Source organism: Papaver somniferum, chromosome 2 (genome assembly GCF_003573695.1).
Source record: "Papaver somniferum cultivar HN1 chromosome 2, ASM357369v1, whole genome shotgun sequence".
Lineage (NCBI taxonomy): Eukaryota > Viridiplantae > Streptophyta > Magnoliopsida > Ranunculales > Papaveraceae > Papaver > Papaver somniferum.
The window spans coordinates 55,664,513-55,688,846 of record NC_039359.1 but is presented as its reverse complement, the minus strand read 5'-3'; the positions used below and the strand labels follow the sequence as shown (position 1 = coordinate 55,688,846).

The 24,334-nt window shown below is 38.1% G+C and overlaps 1 protein-coding gene across 2 annotated transcripts; it reads left to right on the top strand.

The window, feature by feature from the left end:
- Positions 1-3,249: 3,249 nt before the first annotated feature.
- On the top strand, positions 3,250-10,444 carry LOC113347707 (cyclin-D-binding Myb-like transcription factor 1). 2 transcript variants are annotated; one of them, XM_026591381.1, is made up of 12 exons: positions 3,250-3,404; positions 3,752-4,702; positions 5,565-5,649; positions 5,896-6,071; positions 7,240-7,324; positions 7,539-7,650; positions 7,779-7,891; positions 8,318-8,415; positions 8,533-8,609; positions 9,224-9,298; positions 9,649-9,711; positions 10,010-10,444. In XM_026591381.1, the coding sequence occupies exons 2-12, from the start codon at positions 3,764-3,766 to the stop codon at positions 10,170-10,172; spliced, it is 1,986 nt and encodes a 661-aa protein (XP_026447166.1). In that variant the 5' UTR covers positions 3,250-3,404; positions 3,752-3,763; the 3' UTR covers positions 10,173-10,444. The 2 variants fall into 2 exon arrangements, with proteins under 2 accessions (XP_026447166.1, XP_026447165.1); XM_026591380.1 differs by having other exon boundaries at positions 3,700-4,702.
- Positions 10,445-24,334: the final 13,890 nt, after the last annotated feature.

Below are 24,334 nucleotides of genomic sequence, written 5' to 3'. Positions count from 1 at the left end.
ACAAAAAAAAAGTTTAGAGAAGAATACGAGGAGATCACAAAAGATCAAAAAACCCATAATTGATGGTTCATCCGGATAAACATTAAAAACCCTAAGAACTAAAAAATACTCCATCCAACTCCAGGGATAACACTTAGATACAGACTCACAGACGTTGTAACAAAGAACAGGGGCAAGCATATATGCTTCGACATGTATGATCTTCATCACAAAACTAAGAATACAGCAGCAGGTACGCAACGTAACTGAAGCTGATGCGTCAAGCACTTTATTGTGATACTTCGTTTCATATTCAATTTGTATGATTTCTTGAAACCATAACCATTTTTTATGCTGGACCTGTTGGTAAAGTGTTCCGACTTTTAAAAATGAACACAAATAGCAAGAATATTCTGGTATTCTAATAAATAGCTTCATTTCACCCTTCAAATTGAAAGTCGATGCCTTGTTTGAAAAATCCACACCATTTATGAAGAAGTTATCTCTTCTGATCCTGTTTTTTGTTGGTTGCAGGCCTGGAGATATTACTCTGAAACCCTGGAGGCTGATGGTAAATCACATTGGTATCCATGGACTGCAATCCTTTGCAGGACAAGTAGAAGTGCTCGCCAAACGCTATTGCCCTGAGCTACTTGAAGCCAGAGAAGTTCTTGAGATCAGACCTGTGGTTGATTGATGTGTGGATCACTGGATGTGGCCTGTGGGAGTTGTGGGATCAACAGCGAGGATGGCAGGAAGGTCAAGCCCAGAACAAAATTGCTTGTACATATGTTTTTTTTGAACTACGATTTTAGGCATACCAAAAACTTTCAAGGCATACAAAATAGTTTTCCCATCCTAGGTGACCTTATAAGGAATGTTTATTGGGTAGTTCAATTACCTATATACCCTTGAACCCAAAATCAAAAAATAAACTATCTTAAACATGTCTTCTTCTTCCTCCAGCTAAACCACCTTCCTTTTCTCTCAGATTTTTTTTTCATCACTGTAATTAATTGTCGATTCGTGAAAATTCGATCATCGGTTAAATTGAACTATATAATGGATCGTACAAAGAAAAAGCAAACGTCAGATGTTCTAAATCCTCTTCCAATTCATGAATTAAAGAAGAAGTACCAATTGAAGATGAAGGTGTAAAAACTATAATTGAACTGGAAATTGAATCAGAAATTCAACCATTTGAAGCTCTAAATACTGAAATGAGGATAAGAAGGTATTCCTTACGAACCCAATCTTTTATTTGTTGTTTTTCATGGATTGAATGGGTTAAATTTCTAAAAACTTAGGGTTTTTGACGATTACAGTAGCGGGTTCGGCTGATAATTGAGTTGAGTTTTGAGTCGAACTGTTCTTGAAATTTCACCCTGAAAGTGTCTATGAACAGTTCGGCTAAACCGTAAATGTCAATTTTTAGTCGAACCCCAAAATGTGTATTTAATACGTCCCAGAACAGTGTCAGGTTCGGCTAATACCTTTCAAACCTTCCCGGCCGAACTTGAGAAGTGAAATTTACCCCAGGTGGTTGTCGGGTTCGGATGACTCGATTAGATCACTTTCAAGACGAACCTCTCTTTGTAAACACTTCGAAAATATTGATTTGCAGGCTCTAGGTTCGGCTAGCTCGTGTTGTTGAGTTATCATCCGAACCTTGTCTTTGCACACTCTAGTTTTTCGATCTTGTTTTGGCCATAACTTTTTCGTCCGATGTCGGAATGACCTCATTCTTTTTGCGTTGTGTTTTTCTTTTCATTATCTTGAGGTTGAAGATAAGATATAATTGATTTTAATGAGTTTAATATGGAACTTGGTATTCTCCATCATTAGACTTCACTTTCTTAACACTTTTAGTAATTTCCACTTTTTTTGTTTGGTTCATCATATGGAAAGGCTGCACAATAGAAAACATATGTAATAAAAATCCTAAACCCTAAACGTGTATGAATTTAAGTGTTTCATGGAAAATCAGTATCATGTTCGGCTGATGCGATTTTTTGAATATGAGCCGAACTTGGAAAAATATATAGTTCGGCTGATACGATATTTAGAGTGAGAACCGAACCTAACTCTCAGGAATAAGTTCGTCTTGTTATTAGACTTTAATATAAGCCGAACTAGGATCTTGCAAATAGGTTGGAAGTTGGAAAATGAAGGTTCGGCGTATAACGTTAACAAATTCAGCTAGCCGAACTGTTCATCAATTTAGTGGGTTCGGCTTATATTTTTAAGCCGAACATAGTCCTGGTTCGCCGAACCATGATGAAAAATACATTTTTTTGATGATTTCAAGCTACAAAAGTGAGATTAAACATAAAATAGAAGTGTACATGTGTGTTAGAAGCATTGGGTTCCTCATCTATGTATTCATCATATGGATTTGGCTCATAAAAATCATCATCTTGAGTTTGAGTTTGTGTAAAATGATTCTCACAATCTAAGAAATCAGCCATTTCTGGATCATTGTTGTAGTTGATATGTATTTTCCAAGTTTTTTTAGACAAAGAATGACCCTCCTCATCCTCCATTGAATCAAGAATAAAAATGTTCTCACTTTCTCCTTCTCTCCTTCTCAATAAAAACTTTGATTATTTTTCTCCCCAAATTTTTTCATCTATAATTTTGAAAATTATCTTAATCACTAAACAAAAGTTTTAATCACTAATCCAGATTACTAACACTAATACGTAAAGGGTAGATTTGTCATTAAAAAAAGATTTGGTTAAGGGGATTTCTGATTTCACATCCTTTTTTGTCTTTATTCAGTATGCCTAATAAAATTTCACTATGATCAAAATCATAGTTCTTTTTTTTTTGGTTCTCTTAGTTCCAATATCTGGAAAAAGTAGTTTTGTACTCGAGGCACCCTACTCCCCGAACTTGCATGTATATAATTTCATACTATATGGAAGAAGGGCATTTCCCTGTTTACCCAAAATCTATCACTGAATTGAATGGCCTGGAAGAATCTTGGCCTAACCCCCGTAATACTTGGTATGAGCAGTTTTTGTGTGGAAAGCTTCCACCACCATCACCATGCCCTTGAGGCACCACTTTGTACCTGGACGCCAACAACAAATTCTTTACTGATCCAAAAAATAAATAATAAAGTAATCAGTTTTTTATTCACTACACTCAGATGGATCTGGGGTTCGGGTTACCCAGGCCCAGTCTGGTAAAATGTTTGTACAGGTGTCAGTTTCTACAAGAGCAAAAAATTTAAGGGCTAGCCTCATAAAATCCGCTTATTCTTTTCACTTCTTCAGTTTTCGCAATTTTCTTTAACATAAACCCTAAATAAAACATTCTGAAATTGAAAGTTGTAGTTGAAGAAGAAGAAGATAGAAATCATATCAATCCTATCAGATAAATTTTTATCCCCAATTTCACCTGTTATCGTCTTCATTGAGGTTCGTAATATTCTTCTTCTTTTTTCAGTAAACCCTTAATTTATCTTTTTCTTATTTGATGTTTGCAGTGATAAATAGAATTTAGGGTAAACAATCTAAGTAATCTGAATATTTGATTAATCTTTAGCTCTTGATTCAACCAGTGAACAGAAATTGTGGGTCTAAATTAAGTTTTTAAATTTGGGCGATTTCACTGAACTACTAAGACACCGAAAATGGCAGATTTTATAGTTTTTTTTTCCAAAATTAGTGTTGAATTTCATTGAGAATTTTTCTTTGTTTTTTTTGCTGGCAGGTTTATCTATTTTGAGTAGATTATTAAATCTTGATTACTTTTGGAATGGAAGTGGTAGGGATGGATGAAGAGAATGTACTGCGAAAGAGCGAAAAGAAGAAGAAACAAGGACATAGAGGCTTTAAGTGCCTCAGAAGTACCTACAGAGGAGAAGAAGAAGAAGCACAAGAGAAACAAGGAAATAGAGGCTTTGAGCTCTTCAGAAGTACCTACAGAGGAGAAGAATAAGAAGAAGAAGCACAGGAAAAGTGAGGAAAAAGAGTCTTTAAGTACCCCAGAAGTACCTACAGAGAAGAAAAAGAAGAAGAAGCACGAGAGAAACAAGGAGATAGAGGCTTTAAGTACCTCAGAAGTACCCACAGATGTGGGAGGTGAGAAGGGGTCTGAGGAGAAAGAAGGTGGGTCTGATAGTGGGAGAGAAGAAAGTGGTAAACGCAAAAAGAAGAAACACAAGGAAAGGGTTAAGGAGTGCAATGATGTAGAATCTGCAACTGATGAAGCGGCTTCTGAAGGGAAGGATCACATTGATGTGAGCGGTGAGGAAAATAATGAGCATGTGAAGAAGGGGAAGGGTAAAAAAAATAAAAGAAAGAATGAAAATGGAGGTGATTATGGAGAAAGCTGCATTGAGAAGTCTGACGGTGAGGCTGAATCTGGTTCTCGTTCTTCTAAGAAGAGAAACAGAGAAGAGGAAGGGCTAGATGTAGATTTAGAAGAGGGGAAGAAGAAGAAGAAGAAGAAAAAGAAAGGGACCAAATCGGATGCAAATATTGGAGATGTTGAAACACAAAACAATCTCGGAAGCACAAATGAGCATTTGAGGAACTCGGGTACCAAAAAATCATCCAAAAGAGTAAAATTTTCTAATCATGTAGAAGTCTTCCCTGCAGCTGATGACCAAGATGATCAGGAGGAAGACGCAGGAACTGAGTTGGTTCAATGTAAGCGGTTTACGAGGGAAGAAGATCAAATAATCAAAGATGCTGTTCACAGGTATATGGAGGTATGTTTATGGTATAAATAGAATTAATATCTACTAAAATTTGTACTTTGCTAGGCAGTGTGTGGTCTTGCCATAATTTACTAGAGTAGAAACTCATTCAATGTTCTGTGTGCCTGTCATAATGCACGTCGAGACACATTGCCTTACCAGTACTCATTGTGACGAACACATACATCCCATATTCATGCACTTTCACAATCACATACGGTTATGAACATTAAACTACTTTAGAGGAATTGGTTTTTGTCGTAAGCATACCTTCATGCCTGAAATGCCATGTTTATTTTCTCTGACCGACTATTTTGATCACAATATTGTTTCAATTTGTTTTTCATTGAATACGCTTGGTTATCATGCTATCAGTGAATATTCTAGTATTTATTTTAAATGAGCATGCTGTTTTATAAGACAAATGACACATGTATTACATTGCTTGGTTAAATGGTTTATAGGAGTTTTCTTCTCTGATTTTCTTAGTTAATATTCCAGTTAGTAACAAATGGCGTGCTCTTAAGTATCATAAATTTGGCAAAGGATTCATGGACCTTAGGAAATATCTTAGGGTTTATGTATCACCTATTATAAATATCTTCTATTCTATAGATTTTCATTGTGGTATGTAGGATGCAACTTAGTTTAGTGGATTTGCTAGAAGTAATTTTTTCATTTGGTAACATGTTTTAGGGGTCCCTGGTAGAGAAACACACCAGGGAAGCATGACTGTGGCCCCCAGAATATAATGTTTGCCACCTCCAATATCCAGCATCTAGACACCAGATTCCCATGTTCATTACTTCTAATCCTAATTTTTTATTGATGGTAGAGCACCACATTAATAGTCATATTCCGTTGATGTTCTTAGATACATGAATTGGGTGAGGACGGCTTGGATATGATTCTGCACTCCGAGAAACATCCAAATATAAGAGGATGTTGGAAGGAAATAGGTGAGTGTACTCTTTCCATATATATGTAACAGCATACACAGATGGCATTCTTTTAATTATTCTCATATTGCATTCTTTGCTTCCATTGAATATATAATAGGTTCAAATGATGTGATGATTGGATGATTCCATTTTCTGAGTTTTTTGTGACAAGAAAAGCATGTTTGTATTCAGTATGAATTAATGATGCACTTTCCGTTGTTCCGCAGCAATTATGTAATTTGAAAAGGTATTTGAAACTTTCAGGGGCTGCCTTACCGTATAGGCATGTGAACGCAGTATGTCAGAGAGCACATACTTTGTTTACGAGGGAGGACCAAGATGATGTGGAGGAAAACCCAGGAATGGAGCTGGTTCGAGGTAAGAGGTTCACAAAGGAAGAAGATCAGATACTCAGAGATGCCGTTCATAAGTATATAAAGGTATATTTATGGTATAAATAGAATTAATATCTACTAAAATTTGTACTTTGCTAGGCAGTGTTTTGTCTTGTCATAATTTATTAGAGTAAAAATTCTTTCAGGGTTCTGTGTGCCCTTGTTTTGCTCCCATGGTGATGCACGTCGAACACATATTTTCTTACTAGCACATGGGGTGACACATACAACAAAAGTGGAACATGTACCTCACATATTCATGCGTTTTCACCATTACATATGGTGATGAATACTCCCTTCATCCCAAATTAGTTGAGCCATTTGTAGTTTGCACAATTATTAAGGCATGGAAAGAAGGGGTATGTTTAAGTATTTTTTTACAAGTATGCCCTTATGGAAGACGATGGACTAGAGCAGAAGAAACTGTAGTTCCAAGATTTTTTTAATGAAAATTATTAAGAACATTTCTTACCTACTAGATACGATTCGCTCTTCTTAAATATTTGCTCGGCTAAGATTGAGCTGTGCTCGTATATATCCTACAAAGAGTGCCACATCATCAATAATATTAACCCGTACATATATAAAAAGTGACAACTGTGATGATTGTCTTTTTCATTTGTCAAACTCTTTTGTTTATCGGTCATTTTAATTTGTTTTTCATTGAATATACGCTTGGTATTTATGCTTTCAGTGGAAATTCTAGTATTTATTTTAAATGAACATGCTGTTCTGTAAGACAACTTAGACAAGTGACACATGTATACATTGCTTAGTTAAATGGTTCGTATGAGCTCTCTTCTCTATTTTTCTTATTTAATATCCAAGTTAACAACAAATGGCATGATCTAAGTATCATAAATTTCGCAATGGATACATGGACCTCAGGAAATAATAACTTAGACTTTATGTATCACTCATCGTTAATATCTCTTATTGTATTGTTTGAGATTTTCAATAAATCATGGTACGGAGAATGCAACTTGGTTTAGAGGATTTGCTAGAAGTTATGTTCTCATTGATAACACATCCTGGGGGCTCGTGGTAGAGAAATACACCAGGTTAGCATGACTGTGGCCCCCAGAATATCATGTTTGCCACCTCCAATACCCAGCATCTAGACACCAGATTCCCATGTTCATTACTTCTAATTCTAATTTCTTATTGATGGTAGAGCACCACACTAATAGCCATAATCCACTGATGTTCTTAGATACATGAATTGGGTGAGGACGGCGTGGATATGGTTCTGCACTCGGGGAAACATCGAAATGTAAGAGGATGTTGGAAGGAAATAGGTGAGTGTACTCTTTCCATATATATGTAACAGCATACACAGATGGCATTCTTTTAATTATTCTCATATTCAATTCTTTGCTTCCATTGAATATATAATAGGTTCAAATGGTCTGATGAGTCGATGATTCATCAGAAAAGCATGTTTAACGATGCACTTTCCATTGCCTGTTCCACAGAAATTATATAATTTGAAGAGGTATTTGAAACTTTCAGGCGCTTCCATACCGTATAGGCCTACCGAAGCAGTATGTCAGAGAGCACATACTTTGTTTACGAGGGATGAATCACGGAAGTGGACTGAGGATGAAAAAGCGTTTGTCTTAAAGTATGTTTCGTAATGTTGGCGTTTGTTGCTTTCTACACGTGCAGTATGCTTGAGTGAATATAAGTTTTGTTCTCTACTTCGGATTTTTTTGGTACATTCTAAGCATATGCCACAATCTTAAACTTTAGGTATCATGAAAAGCATGGACCAGACTGGAAAACGATGGCCGAAGTCCTTGGAAAGAATCGATATCATGTTAAGGATATATGGCGTCGGATATATCGTACGGGTCTTAGAAAGGGTAAACTGCTTTCTCTTTTTCCATATTTTCTTTTCTGTTGTCGGCTTGCTTATCTTGAATTCTAATTAGAAAAATATAATTAGATTGTATTATGTCTACCTTGATAACCATAAAGCGAGAACGTTTGTGTCATCGAACTTTGAGTTATGAAACATATATCAGTGTATATTTCTGTTCACAGCTCAGTTTCAAGTAAAAAATTTGTATGAGTTGCCTCTTCTTTCCTGAGGTCTATTTACTGTGAACACGAGCAGTATGCAGTCACTCCATTTTTAAGGGATGAAGGTTGAGTTTGTTAGTTTCAAGTGGATTAGCTTTTGTTTCTGATTGTGATTTTTTAACATGCAGTTGTTTAGTTGGAAATTGAAACTTCAGCCATTAAGAAATAACTTAGATAATGATTGCGTTTTTTTTCCATCGAAACAGGTAAGTGGACTCAAGAGGAGTATCAGTCCTTGTTTAATTTAGTAAACATGGATTTGCGAATGCATGTGTGCGAGGAAAAGAAATTAAAGCATGGCATGGTTAGTATGAGATGAGTTGGAAAGCTTAAGTAGTAATTGAGTGGCAATTCATCTAATTTTCAAGTTTTAGCGAAGGTACATATTATCTATTTTTAAGTTTCTCAAGTCTTTGCGCAGATACGTGACAATATCGGTTGGCAAGCAATTAGTAAGAGTTTAGCTACCCGGACAGATATGGATTGCTGTACCAAATGGTACGTTTTAACAATGTTATTAATTCAACTTTGAATTCGTTGTTTTATACCGTAACTTCTCGAAGATGGTCATCGTTTTTGTGAACTGCTTTCATTACCGATGTTTTGATTCAAAGTTGAAGATGACCATTCAGTATTGAAGCATAGTCTAAGAGAAAGGAATCTAAGATAACTTAGATGCAGGATTCATATCATCCACATCCCCACCAGGCAGCATCTCAGTATTAGAGATCAAGTCACTCTTGGGAGCCTTTGTACACAAGCTATTCATATTTTATATGCTATCTTACTCTCTCCTTTCATCAGTTTGGACATTTATCAGAATCTTTAACATAGCATGAGCTTCAGATTTTTCAGTGAGTTTGGCCAAAGTATATAGATCGTGTAAATGTGAATCACTTTCCACTTCCTGAAATTAATAAAACTAGAAGTTTAAACGCTGAAGTATTTTATTTCCTGGTGGGTCTGCAATGTATTCGAACTCCTTGACCAGTAAGCTTTGCTTTTAAGGATGGTTAATGCAGATTTATGTGTAGTTTAACCCCATAGTACTCGGTAATTTGATTTGTGAATCGTCTCTCGTTTCTTGATGATTGAATCATTCTCCATTTCAGGTATAAACAATTATCATCATCCATGGTGAAAGAAGAAAAATGGGCCGACGTAGACGATTATTGGTTGCTGGATGAGTAAGGAACTTGTCTTTGGCTATCTAATTTTGTTGCAGTAAAATAGTAATGTCTGGTTTCATGGCATCTATTTTCTAATCTTATTGTGTAACCTGTCATATGATGAAAAACATCTTATCTTAAGAGGAAAAAAAGGAAATCTGTTCCTATCATTTCAAAATACTATTACCCCCGTTTCAAGCCTAATTTTTTGAAATGGAGGGAGTAGGAAACAAAAAAAAAATGCTGCATAAAAAAGTGTTGTTGAATCCATCATTTTTTTTTGTAAACAAAAACTTAATTTAGCAACTGTCTCTTATGATTGAAGCTCATATAAGTGTAATCCAAATATCAAATTACTGGAATTGCAGACTTCTTAGGCTGGATGCTTGCTGTGTTGAAGACGTTGACTGGGATAATCTTCTGGAGCATAGGTAACCGAGTCGACTGAAGCTGATGCCTCAAGCACTTTATTGGATACTTTGTTTTATGTTCAATTCGTATGATTTCTTGAAACCATTTTTTAATGTTGGTATAGCTTATAAATTGTTTTACTTTTGTAAAACATGAAAACAAATAAAAAAAAAAACTGTTATTCTAATAAATAGCTAAATTTCACCTTTCAAATTGAAAGTCAATACCTTGTTTGAAAAGTCCACATTACTCATGGGAAAACTTAACCATTTTTGAAGAACTTATCTCTTCTAATTCTGTTTGATGTGTTGGTTGCAGGCCTGGAGATATAACTCTTAAACGTTGGAGACAGATGGTAAATCACATTGGTATACATGGACTGCTTTCCTTCGCAGAACAAGTAGAAGTGCTCGCCAAGCGCTATTGTCCTGAGCTACTTGAAGTCAGAGAAGCTCTTGACAGCAGACCTGTGGTTGATTGAGGTGTGGATGTAGGAGGTGCCGGCTCAACAGAGAAGATGGCAGAAAGTCCAGCCCAGAACAAAAGGACTACTCTCTACAGACTAAATTGGTGCTTAAAAACATTTATTTGATTCTCATAGTTCCATATGTCTGAAGTAGTTTTTATGTACTTGGTGAGGCAATTAAATGTTACATAGTTGAAACCACTGTGGTCTGACACTGAAAAACTGTCAATAGACAAAATTCATCAACACCTGTATTTCAGGTTACTTGTGAATTAACCTTTTATGAACTGTGCGTCAGTCTGTACAAACTCTTGCTTCCTGTAACTCTAGGTTCATCCTTCAACATGCCAATACCTTTAATCTGTTCATAAGAGAATCTCTCCCTCAACCACCGCTCAGCTCTCTTCATAGTCGAGGATTTGCGAAGTTCATATCTACTCAAGACAACTATGACAGGAGCGAATTTGTTCAAAAATGTGGCGGCTTCTGCGATCTGTTATGATGGTAATGATAGTGGTACTAGTAGTGTCTGTTAATGAAGCTCATCATCTCTCTTATGGACACTACAAGACTTCATGTCCAAATGTTGAAGCCTTAGTCAAGGATACACTTGCACCCATTTTGGCGACTGATGCTACTGCTCCTGCATCGTTCTTGAGGCTCATGTTTCATGACTGTCAAATTCAGGTACCTCTTTCAACTTTTGAAGTTTTACAACTTGAGCTTGGAAAAAAGAAGACATAGATTGTCAGGTAAAACTAGAAATTCAAAAGAATCTGAATTTGGTTATAAATTTCACCATAAATTTCACAATATAATGAGGAATTAGAACATATTAACAAGCCTATGTTGTTCGCTCAACTAAAACATTTGGACAAAAAGTAGAGGCGTCGTCTTTAGAACTCGAACTGGTTGTTTCCTGCTGCTCGCCACTGGAGGAGTTGCCATAATCCAGAGATTTTCTAAAGTTCTTTAAATAACTGGTTATTGAGAGACGACTTGTAACCTCCTTTAGTTTTTCCTGCAACTGAGTTAATATACCATGCAATACAGATTTTGCATCCTTCCGCAATGCATCCACCACATCCTGCCAAGATTCATTGTACAGGCATTTTATGCACCCAAGCTGTAGCACTTTGAAGTGATGCTCGAGACGTATACTTTCTGGGTTGATTGCGTTATCCACAATCTTCTGTAACAATTCCTCGGTACCTTTGACCAACTCAAATTGCCTATCTCGTTCGCATCTGTCATCTTCGCTTCTAAACAGGTTCTTTTCATAAGCATTTTTCTTGAAATGGTATGTATCACCACCTGTGCTAGTACTCTCTGTAGACACCCAAGAATCATTCAGTACTGCAACTCCAAGTTCCGTCCTTCCGCTAGCTGAAATTCTTTCAGTCGAAGGCTGATAACTTGGGTTATCTTTTTCGCAGTTCATGAGACGGTCAATCATGGTTTCCTCAAATTTCTTTCTTTTTGAAGATGGAGACTCAGAACTTGAAGCTGGAGACTCAGAACCTATCTCCCTTTCATCCTTTTGGGGTTCTTGCTGCACTTTATCATCATTCGCTGTTCTCGGAAACGCGACACATCCATATTGCCGCAAACCACCAACCATATCTTTCAATTCACCTTCTGAAATTCTCTTTTTGCTATAAAGATAAAGACACTTCAAGTATTTCCTGCAGTCATCAGGGTTTGTAAACTTCTCCTTCCTCATGACTTTCTCAAAGAATTTGTAGTTTCGATGATAATCACCTCCATATAAAGACATCTTCTTATTGGAGTCTTCTGCTTCAACCCTTTTTGTTGATTTCGATAATACGCGATCATCTTTCTTCAATTGCATATTCTTCAGGCAAGAATATCACGTTAAATCCATGAATAAGGTTTGAATGATCTCTAAAGCTTTCCTTGATCCTTGTAGTTACGAACTCCACATTGGTGGTGTCGTAAGTTGGCAAGGAGTTGTATTCTTTCATCACTTGAAGGAATTCATTGTATTTTGGTGTTTTTTGAACAGCTTTTATGTAAGCAAAATAATCTTCTTCTCTAGGTGTCTTCATCTTCATCGGCGCTTAATCAAAACTGAACAAAACCTTGATAACTGATCACAGACAGAACCCTTACTGGAAAAGACAGAAATAAAGATCGCACGAAGAAAATATATTACTTGAAAATCAATGAGTATATAATGAAAAAGTTAGGGTTTTTAGTAGTTGGAGTCAGGGAATTTTGTAAGTTTTCCTTTGCCGCAATCTCTAGGGTTTTTTCTTGATCAAATTTGTGATGAACACGAGTGGAATGAAACAGGATATTTATTTTGCTTGGGGCGCCATGAAATATGTTCCATGCAATGTACGTAGTCGAATTCCGTGTTTCGGTCAGTCTCTGTGGGGACCGAGACACTGGAACAACTTTATGTCGGGGAGATTTTTGATGAAATCTTGGAGTAATTATGGAAATTGAGTTTTCAGGTTTTATACTTATGGTATGCATGTATGTCAAACATTTTTTACACATAATTGTGTGTACATATATAATGAAATACCATAAATTTCTAAAATGAGAAGCAAGTCTTCCTTCAAGTTAGTAGAAAATCCAATTACGGTGGAGTCAACTGAAATTTAACCAAGAATTTTAGCAATTTCCGGCGAAATTCAACTACCTATTTCTGGCGGAATCTTGACCATCTCGGCCAAGATTGACTACACTGGTTCTAAGACACCCGGTCAATAGGTTAGGTTTTCATATCCTGTTTGGAAGTTTGGATACTCCGTTAGAAGTTACTTTTCGGGCTTATTAAAGTTGAAATGTCCACTGTTTGTTTAGCAATGCAACTTTAGAATGAGCTATAAAAGTAAAAACGTTGACTTGTCGTCAATAGGTTTTTTCATTTCAGAAGCCCAATTTTATTTCAGAAGTTAAAAGTAGAAAAAAATCATAAAAAATAGACTTTTATATTTTTAGTGATTTTAAATTATTATTTAATTGTAATTTCAAATTAATTTCTGATTTTTCGACTTGTTTAAGTCGGAAATTAATTTCTCAAGATGTGTGCGTATATCTTCGTGGAATTTATTAGGACTCACTTGGCAAATACTCCCTCCGTACCACATATATAGGCGGAGGGACCAATTCTCTTAGATTAAGAAACTTTTTTGATTTTATACATTTCTATGTTTTTTCTTGTTTTACCCTTAATTATATTCCCAATGTTAGAGACATATACTCAATTGCGATGATTCCCAAGCAAATAAATAGTGGTAATATAAGTAAAATGTCGTTTTGAAATTTGGACTCCGCCTATATAGTGGTACAAGGAAAAATGAAAATTCCGCCTATATAATAGGTACGAAGGGAGTACTCTAGATGTTTTCGATATTCTTTTCATGTATTACGTAGGTTCTTTTTGAAACCTATTTTGAGAAAGACCAAAATGTTTTGAGGCATACTCAAGGTTCGGCTAACAATCTATTTTTTTTGCCTAGGTTCGGCTGATAACTTTTCAGCCGAACTTAGACAAATGTATGCCTCAAAACATTTTGGTATGCTTCAAAACATATTTCTTCTTTTTTCCCGTTCGATTTTCGCTCTAGTGGTTTTCGATATTCTTTTCGTGTCCTAATTTATTTTTCCCTAAGTGATTTTTGTTCATGCATTGTTGGTGTTTTTCTTTCAATCTCATGTATCCATAATTTGTTTTATTTTATTTCGAAATAAGAAAACATAAACAACTTAAGACCTCAAAGAAAATCATTACTTATCCATCTTATCACTAGGCCCATATTTAAACCAATGCTTGATGTCATGTTCTATTTAAAATCAATAGCACCAAAGGTAGACCAAATCTTTGTGGATTTGTAATGCAATTTTAGGTTTGAACTTTAGATCCTTACTTTGTTAAGGATACATCTATTCTCACTCATTCAAAGTCGTAACTACAGCTGTATCCTTCCAATATATAGCTGCCAAATTATGTCGACATTCTAATGTATGTCAATCATGTATTTTTGGTATACAAAACTTGTAATATCTTCTGTAATAATAGCCGTATATGGGTCTATATATTGAATGAGAATCCACAATATCAACTGTGGAACATTTCACCAAACTATCGTGTTCTGTCTTGGCATCGAGTCAAAAGATCCAAAACTCACGCTTCTCTTCTTTCACTATGGATGAAACTTCAACACTTCATCAAATACACATAAATCATCTGATCAGTGTCAAACTCAATGACAACAACTATCTCCTATGGGTGACACAGTTTAAACCTCTTCTCAAAGGTTACAAACTACAAGGTTTTGTGTATGGTGCAATGGCAAAACCCGCAAAAACCATACCTGCTACTGAAGAAGGTGCGCAACCAACTCCTAATCCTGCTTATGCAAAGAATGAGGAACAAGATCAAATACTCTTAGGATGGATCCTTTTCTATTTATCTGAAGGTGTACTAGGTCGAGTTTCAGGTCTCTCAACATCACAAGAAGTATAGGAAGCTCTTCAAAGGAGATATGCACCAAAAACCAAAGCTCATCAAATGAACCTGAAAAGACAACTACACAGTCTTCGCAAAGGTAATAGCTCAATGCAAAATTATTTCTCGAAAACTAAGCAACTTTTTGATGCAATTGCAGCATCTGGAAAACCCCTCTCTGAAGAGGATATGTAGGAATCAATTCTAGCTGGACTAGATCAGGCTTATGAATCTATTGTCACATCCTTAAGCATTGTCGACAAGATCGACATGGATTCTTTTCAAGCTCATCTTCTTTCATTTGATCTCTGTCTTGAACAACAGTTAGCCATTTTGCAACAACCTCTAGCCAATGTTGCAGCCTCATCAAACTCCAGACTATTTGAGAAGCAAGACCAAAGGAGATACTCAAAAAATCTTCCACAAAATCAATCCAACCGTCAGCCTAGAAACATGTATCAAGGTGAAGGTCCTTGTGAGATCTGCAAACGCAAGAATCATGATGCTCGATTCTGTTGGTTTCGTAACAAAGTGGACAACAACAAACAACCAGCTGCATACTTGGCTCTCCCTGGTGGTCCTTCTAATAACAACTGGGTGAATGATACAGGTGCAACTCATCACCTAACTGTAAATCTCAACAATCTCAACGTTCGGCATGAGTATGATGGAACTGAACAAGTGCGTGTAGGAAATGGTGAGGCTCTCCATATCGAAAATATTGGTAATGCCTCATTTACTCATAATAGCAGATCTTTTCATTTAAACAATGTCCACCATGTTCCTCAAATAAAGACCAACTTACTTTCAGTCTCTAAATTCTGCAAAGATAATAAAGTTTTCTTTGAATTCTATGCAACTTCTTTTGTTGTGAAGGAAATCCAGTCGGGGACAACCCTGTTGCAAGGCAGATTTAAGAATAGGCTCTATGTCTTTGATGTTGTTCGAGAGATTCAACATACAATACCAGTTTCTCTACTAGCCAATACAATCCCTCTACGGTATCAAAGATTGGGTCACCCAATGCTTCGCACTGTTTTTAAGATGATTAAAAATATCTCCCTTCCTGTTTCAAATAAGAATTTTGATTATTGTCACTCTTTTCATATGAGCAAGAGTCATAAACTTCCATTTCCTACTAGTAGTATAATTATTGATGAACCATTGAGTTTAATTGTTGCTGATTTATGGGTTTCACCGCATGTTTCAAAAGATGGTCTAGATATTATCTGCTTCTTATAGATGTTTACACACGCTATACTTGGATTTATCCACTAGCTAGAAAATCAGATGCCTTTCCTATATTTATTCAATTCAAAAAGCTGATAGAAAATCAAACAAATCATAAACTCAAGGTCTTTCAATCAGACAATGGTGGAGAGTTTAGGAAGTTCACTTCTTTCATTAATATTTCTGGTGTTATACATATATTTTCATGTCCTCACACATCTGCACAAAATGGCATTGCTCAAAGACGTATTAGACATATCACTGAGTTAGAATTATCTCTCTTCTTTAATGCCTCCATGCCAAAATCCTACTGGGTAGAAGCTTTCTCAACTGCATGTTATCTTATTAACATACTACCTGCATCTTAACATGAGGCCAAATCTCCACTCCAACTCTTATACAACAAAAAACCTGACTGCTCCTTTCTAAATGTCTTTGGATGTCTGTGTTACCCATGCCTTCTCCCATATGTCTCTAATAAGCTTGAACCTAGATCACTACCGTGTGTATTCATTGGTTACAGTGGCGCGCCCATTTGCTTCCAAGCAACAAGTATTTATCACTAAACCCATTTCCAAGCCATCCATATCCACAAAAATATTTGCATCATCCACTTTTTCTAATTCATCTCATGAGAACATTGTTTTCAACTATCCTCTCCTATGCTACATACTCCACCAATGTCACCTAGTATGGATAATTTGCAGTCACCACCTATGTCTCCAAATTTGGATAATGTGCAATCAACTTTAAATACAGCAGCACCAGAATCTACCGCAGTAATCACTTCTGCATAAACAACTACTTCGGCAACAACACAACCATTTATGTTACAGCCGGCTCCATTAGATCCACCAGCTCCACCGGCTCCATCTGGACCACCTACACAACATCATATGATCACTAGAGCTAGAGATGGTATCAAGAGACCGGTCAACAAGCTTTGTCTTATAGCAAAAAAATATCCACTTGAAGAGACAACATTCACCACTCCATCGTCTTATACAGAAGCATCAAAAAATCCAATATGGATACCTCCTATGGATGATGAGATTAATGCTAACATTCTTAATGTTACGTGGAGCTATGTACCACATGAACCATGGATTAATTTGATTGGATCGAAATGGGTTTTCAAGATTAAACAGAAAGCAGATGGTACAATTGACAGACCAAAAGCTCGACTAGTGGCTAAAGGATACGATCAAAGAGAAGGTTTTGATTATGACGAAACCTTCAGTCTTATGATTAAACCAAGCACTATCAGACTTGTCTTGTCAATTGCAGTGGCAAACGGTTGGTCCTTGCGACAATTAGATGTTCAGAATGCTTTCTTGCATGGTGTTCTGACAGAAGATGTTTATATGAAACAACCAGTTGGTTATATTCATCCAGACTATCCAACTCATGTTTTCAAGTTGAACAAGTCAATCTACGGCCTGAAGCAATCTCCATGCACTTGGTGTTCAAGGATTAACACGTATATAGTTGAGCCGGGTTTCAAAGGGTCTGTTGCATACAATTCACTCTTTATCGAAAAGAATTCATATGGAGTAACTTATGTCTTAATCTATGTCGATGACATTATCATCACAATTCTTCTCTTATTACAAACCTAATATCTGCTCTGAATTATGCTTTTGCAATCAAAGATTTAGGCGACCTCAGCTACTTCTTTGGAATAAAAGTTATTAAGCAAAAAGAATCAGTTTTGTTGAGCCAACAAAAATACATCACTGTTCTGCTTAAACAGAGAAAGATGGATGCTGCAAAACCAGTTGCTACTCCCTTGGTTATGAACCCTAAAATCAGCAGATTGGGACACAAAGATTTGAGGATCCAACTCTTTATCGAAGTGTCTGTGGAGCATTGCAGTATCTACATCTCACTCGTCCTGATATTGCTATTCTCACTCATTCAAAGCCGTAACTACAGCTGTATCCTTCCAATCTATAGCTTCCAAATTATGTCGACATTCTAATGTCTGTCAATCATGTATTTTTGGTATACAAAACTTGTAATATCTTCTATAATAATAGTCGTATATGGATCTATATATTGAATGAGAATCCACAATATCAACTGTGGAACATTTCACCAAACTATCGTGTTCTGTCTTACCTTTCCGACGATGGAATCACCACCCAACCACCAACGGATTCTTTTTTGGCATTTTGATCGTTTAGTTTAAAAAAATTTAGGTATCTGTCTCTCTGTAATCTACCCAATTTCACTACAACTACTAGTATTATGTGAATTCTCCATTCTTCTACCAGAAAAACATCCCCATCCAGAACGTTACGTTACATCAGGAAAATTTGTTCCTTAATTAAAAGAATTTTGTATAGATATCCACTCTCTAAAAAGTGTTCATGCTTAATGTTTTCATATTATCAAAATGTTGATTACCAAGATAAAGTAATCAAGTTATTTGAGTGTCTCTTCACATTAGGCTAGTATAACTATTAGCAAGTATAACACAAATTGGTGATAAAAATGCTGGAACAGTTTTGTATGTACACCTTTCATCATCCACCACGTGTACAGAAAGAGACACGTGGAAGGCATGCAAAACAAGGTATCAAAACATGGTATCAAGCATCCCATCATAAGATGCCACCGGTCAGCAGATCTGACGGTCAGGGACAGAGGATCATAGAGGTATGATGGCTCAGAGGAGCACCAGATAATACCCCTTGGGTGTTATCACACCCAATCCCGAGGAAGATCCCAGATCAACGGCCGAGAGGAAGTTTGGCTGACACAGATGTGACCAGACAAAGAGACACTTGTCTGAAACGAGCAGACATCCATCTACCCGCATTAAATACCAAAGAGATATACACGTGTCAATCAGCTCGTGGAAGAGGCGAGGATAATCCTTCGTATTCAATCTCAGGCCGCAGCATATGCCGAAGACCTCTGCGTAATAGGCACAAAGCACAAGAAGATAAGATTACAACGGCGCCTCAGAAATGGGAACCACGTTCCAACCCTATAAATACCCCTCTCCACTAAGAGAGAAGGGGTCGACCAATTTAGAGCAATTATAGGAGAATATAGGAGAGAGAAAGAGGAAGAGTAAGTAGTCCCCCTACTTCCACAGACCTATGTATACTCTAAAGTCATTCTACTATCTTTGTATCCATTCAATACATAGTGAAACACCATCCTCGTGGATGTAGGCCTTAGTGCCGAACCACGTAAATCTGTCTTATTTACATTTCAACACCTTACATTCAGCGTTAAACTTCATATGCTTTACATTTATACTTGATTCTTGGTTTATTCCTTTATAAGAACATTATTTATGATAATATTCGACTAGACAATGACAAGCCCGAAGGCTTCGAGTCGATGAATCGATATAATCATCCCCTTTACGCATACGACGTACAATTCTAGAATTAGGATGTATGCGAATATTGTTTGTGAACACGTGGATGGCTTTGTGATTTATGTGTTCACAATCTGGCGCTAGAAACAGGGACTTTGTCCCGGTAAAAGATTTATCTTGTCCTGTGATTTCACCTTAAACGCGCATTATGGTGGTTCCCTATTCTGGGGTTCAGCGTGCTTTCAAAACCTTTTTTTATTCTGAGTTCAGCGTGCTTTCAAAACCTTTTTTATTCTGGGTTCATGGTCTTCATTTTCACAAACACCGTTTCAAAGCAGACAAATCCACGATTATCTATCACAGATTTGCACGTGAGGCGTTTTTCTTTTAAAACTAAGACTTAATAATCCAGATTCATGAGTTCTCGCGACGGATCTACCTTTTCAAGAGTTTTCATTTTCAAAAGTAGTCTGAAAACAAGGTCCATGATTGTTTATTAGAGGATTTGTATTGCAAAAACTAGATCGATGGAGTCTTTACACTTCTCTTTTATTAAGGCCCTTGGGCAGCTCATTTCCTTCTATTCCAATAATCTTGCTGATACGAATGACACTAACCCGATCCTCGTGGATATCTTTGGTTCTTTTTATTTATTCCCCTATGCAGAAAAAGATTAAAAATGGAAAATATACTAGAGGCAGGAAAAACCAAAGCCTCATCAAATGAGACACCGAGGATTACCCCGGTCATGACCCGAAGCAAGCAGAAAGGAGATAAAGCTAAAACATCTACTCAGAGGCAGGATGCTGCGGAAATCACCTCACCTATGAACACTAACTCCATTGCAGCCGCGGATCTCAAAGCAGCAACCACAAAGAACAACACAACTGTTGCGACCCTCCAGGCTACAGAAGCTAACAAGAATTTGGTTTCAAACCAAATCCATCAACAAAAAGAAGGGGTGGCAGAATCTATGACGCATCATCCCGCACATCCACCAGTCTTCGGAATGCCATCAACCAACGGTGAGAATCAAACCTTACCAGTTGTTTTAGTACCGCGGGTGGAAGCTCAACCGAGGGGACCAAACTTGGAGATACCAACAATTGAAGCTGATCCTCGGCCACCCTTAATACACAAAGTAGACGAAGGGGGAACTATGGCCGTAGGGGTACAAGACGGAACTCCCAATCAGGGATCAAACCAGTCCCACCGACTGATGATAGAGCTCGAAGAATTGAAAAAGAGCCAGCAGGTCTACGTAGATGCCGTAGCTCTTCTGGACAGGGAGAACCAATACTTGAAAGATAGGATTGCCCAAAGCACGAAGACTAGTCAACAACTGGACGAAGCAAATCCTAAAGCACCAGAGCCTAATCGAGATCGAAGAATCATCCTAGCAAACGCCGCCAGGGGAAGCAGTGCATCCGATCCGGAATATGTCGTCGAAGACCTAGACTATTATGACAGTGAAGTTCGAAGAAAGAAACGCTCAACTGAGCATGAGAACGTGGGATATTACCGCGCAATGGAGGAGCTGCGTGATGAGATGATGGCTGAGATCAGGCAGTTAAAAGCCAGACAAGGCGGAGGAAGGCTTGAAGAGGTGATGAAAGAATCTAACTCCACGCCCCTAACTCATCGCCTGGAAAATACCCCCATTCCGTTAAAGTGCCCTGTCCCAACTTTTGAATGCTATGACGGATCCAGTGATCCCGCGGCACATATCCGGTATTATAATCGTATCTTAGACCGATGAAGTCAAAACGACGCCGTCCTCTGTAGATATTTCCCATCAAGTCTGAAGGGATCTGCTTTGTCTTGGTTTGACAACCTTCCACCTGATTCCATCAACTCCTACGATCAACTCGCATAGAAATTCTTGAGAACCTACATGTACAACAAAGCTGTCAACACCGGAATGGATAAACTTTTTTCTCTGGCAATTGGTTACAAGGATAACACGAGGGAATACAACAACAGATGGCACTAGATCTGCCAAGCCATAGGGAGTGTGGATCCCGTAGTAAGTATCAACTGCTACAAGTGGGTATTAGACCGAATGAGTCCACTATTTGTTGAGATCCACGAAAGCGTACCTAATACAGAAGGAGATCTTCGAATAATTATTGAGAAGTACGCTCGTCTTGAAGAAATACAGCGTGAGAACCCGAGGGCACAAACGCAGAGGTCTCACCTTACCAATTCCGCAGAACAAACCAGCGGGGCCAAAATAAATAGCTCAGTGGAACGGCCTCACGAAGATAGGAAGGAACGAAGAGATGAACGACGAAAAGACGATCGAAAATTTGAAGATAAGGTTTACACGAAGCTCAATGCTAGCTACGCTCCGATCTTGCGAGAGATCAAAAGAAGGGAAAATCTGGAGTGGTCGTTGTTTAAGGGAAAACAGCCCCCAAGAACCGAGAAGTCTAAAGATTACTGTGAGTATCATTGCTTCAATGGACACCAGACCGAGAAATGCAAAAACCTCAAAATAATGATCCAAAAATTGATTGATGTTGGATAACTCAAGCAATACATATGAAAGGAGGTCACCGAGGACAAATCCAAACGAACCAAGCAAGTCCAACTTCTAGAGGGAAACCGCACAATCAACACCATCTCGTGTTCCGAAGCCGCAGGGCCCTCACTTACAGCGCATATAGGAAAGAGGATACAAAATCAATTCGAAGACCACTTCGAATTATATAAGATTGATGGCGTAGAGGTGGACGAGCACGAAGAGTGGATGGACGCACCTATCATCTTCGATACTGAAGATATCGAAGAATATATGGAAGACCATAACGATCCCTTGGTCCTCACACTACCAGTGGCCGTATGTAACCTCAAAAAGATCCTCATCGACGGGGGAAGCTCAGTGAACGTTCTATTCTACGACGCCTTCAAACGGATGAAGCTCCATGATGAACATCTAATGACCTCTTATTACACCATCTACGGGTTCAACAGAGCGCCCACAAAGCCGTTGGGAGACATCGTGTTGCAGGTGAACGCTGGGACCATGAAAGTAGAAACACGATTCAGCGTGGTTGACGCCCCATCCCCCTATAACGCCATTATTGGATGAAAGTGGGTACATAAACTCAAGGGAGTGGATGTATTCGCCATTATTGGACGAAAAACCCAAAGGATCAAAAATAAAGAAGATGCGAAAGAAAAGGCCATAGACCTGTTCCTCAAGGAAACCACAAGTAAGGGATTGACAAAGGATGATAATGTCCTTAACACAGAGGCAAGTACTTCAGCAGCCAACGAAGGACAGAAACATACCAAATAGCAATTAAAGAACGTCCCAGTCCTTGGGGACCCGAAGCCGATGTTCACACCAGGGGAGCCCGTAAAATAAATCAACATAGGAACAAAAGAAAACCCGAAGATGATAAAAGTAGGGACCATAATGGAAGAAAAAAATAGAAGATTCCTTAACCAAATTACTTAAAGAATACGCGGATATATTCGCCTGGAAGTTAGGAGACATGCCGGGGATTGATCCGAAAATAATCCAACACGAGCTGCGCATCAAACCAAGCACGCCACCTTTCAGGCAGAAAATAATAAAAGTTGCACCAGAGTATCATAAGGCAGTAGAAAAACAACTTCGGAAACTACTAGAAGCAGGCTTCATCAAGGAAGTCAAATACCCTACATGGATCTCCAACATGGTCGTCGTTCCTAAGAAAAATGGAGGGGTTAGGATATACATCGACTTTACTAACCTCAACAAGGCATGTCCAAAGGACAACTATCCCCTGCCGAGCATAGATCAACTGGTTGAAGCAGTGGAAGGATACGAAGAGCTGTCATTTATGGACGGATATTCTGGTTACAACCAAATAGCCCTGGCAGAAGAAGATCAACTACACACATCATTCTACACCCCGCATGGCCTTTATTTCTACACTAGAATGCCCTTTGGACTTCGAAACGCAGGGGCAACATACCAAAGAATGGTCGATGCTATCTTCAGGCCATGGATTGGTAGTACCCTAGAAGTCTACGTTGATGACATGCTCGTCAAAAGTAGGCTGCGCAGAGATCACCACCAGGACCTGAGAGATATTTTCGAAGCAATGAGGAAACATCACATGAAAGTAAATCCAGAAAAATGCACTTTCGGTGTCACCTCAGGGAAATTCCTCGGATATCTGGTAACAAAAAGGGGTATTGAGGTAGACCCCGCGAAGATTCAGGCCATAGTGGAAATGCCATCTCCGAAGAATTTAAAAGAAGTGCAAAAGATCAATGGGTCCTTAGAAGCCTTGGGCAGATTTATTGCCCGATCCTCGGACAAATGCAAACATTTATTCAATATTCTCAAAAAAGGGAGTAAGTTTGAATGGACCGCAGAATGCGAAGAAGCCTTCCAAAGAATCAAGGAACACCTGGCTTCAATTCCAATCCTGCAGAAGCCTGATCCTGATGAGGTTTTGGCATTGTACATAGGACCGACAGAAGATGCAGTTAGCGCAGTGTTGGTCAAAACCAATACGAAGATAGAACAACCTATCTATTATGTCAGCAAGACCCTCAATTCTGCGGAAAGGAATTACACGAAGATCGAACAACTCATCCTAAAATTAGTATGGGCTACTCAAAAGCTGAGAACCTATTTCCTAACTCACTTCATCCGCGTCCCATGCAAAGCACCACTGGAAGCAGTCCTCAAAAGCGCGGGAAAAGTAGGTAGAATAGCCAAGTGGAACACCCACCTGTACCAGTTCAACATCATTCATGAAATTCGACATTCCCAAAAATCCCAAGTTTTGGCGGATTTCTTAGCAGACCTCTCCCTGGACAACGATGAAAAGATTAAGGGAATACCAGAAGCCGACATGGAAAGCAAGGATCCAGTTGATGTCCTCGAACCCGCGAGTCAAATACAATGGGAAGTCTTCGTTGATGGTTCCAAAAATAAGGAAGGGGCAGGAATAGGCATTGTCATCACCACCCCAACTGGAGAAAGGATCGTACATGCACTCAGGTTAGAATTCAAAGAGCATACTAACAACATCGTCGAATATGAGGCAGTCGTACATGCCCTCCGCTTAATAATAGAAATAGGGGTAACTGATGTAAGACTGAAAAGTGATTCACAGCTTG

Bases quoted from the DNA above. Each gene is read 5' to 3' on its own strand.
- LOC113347707 (XM_026591381.1), top strand. From the start codon at position 3,764: ATGAAGAGAATGTACTGCGAAAGAGCGAAAAGAAGAAGAAACAAGGAC. The intron at 5,650-5,895 runs GTGAGTGTACTC...TGAAACTTTCAG, and splicing joins AGGATGTTGGAAGGAAATAG to GGGCTGCCTTACCGTATAGG. The intron at 9,712-10,009 runs GTAACCGAGTCG...TGTTGGTTGCAG, and splicing joins GATAATCTTCTGGAGCATAG to GCCTGGAGATATAACTCTTA.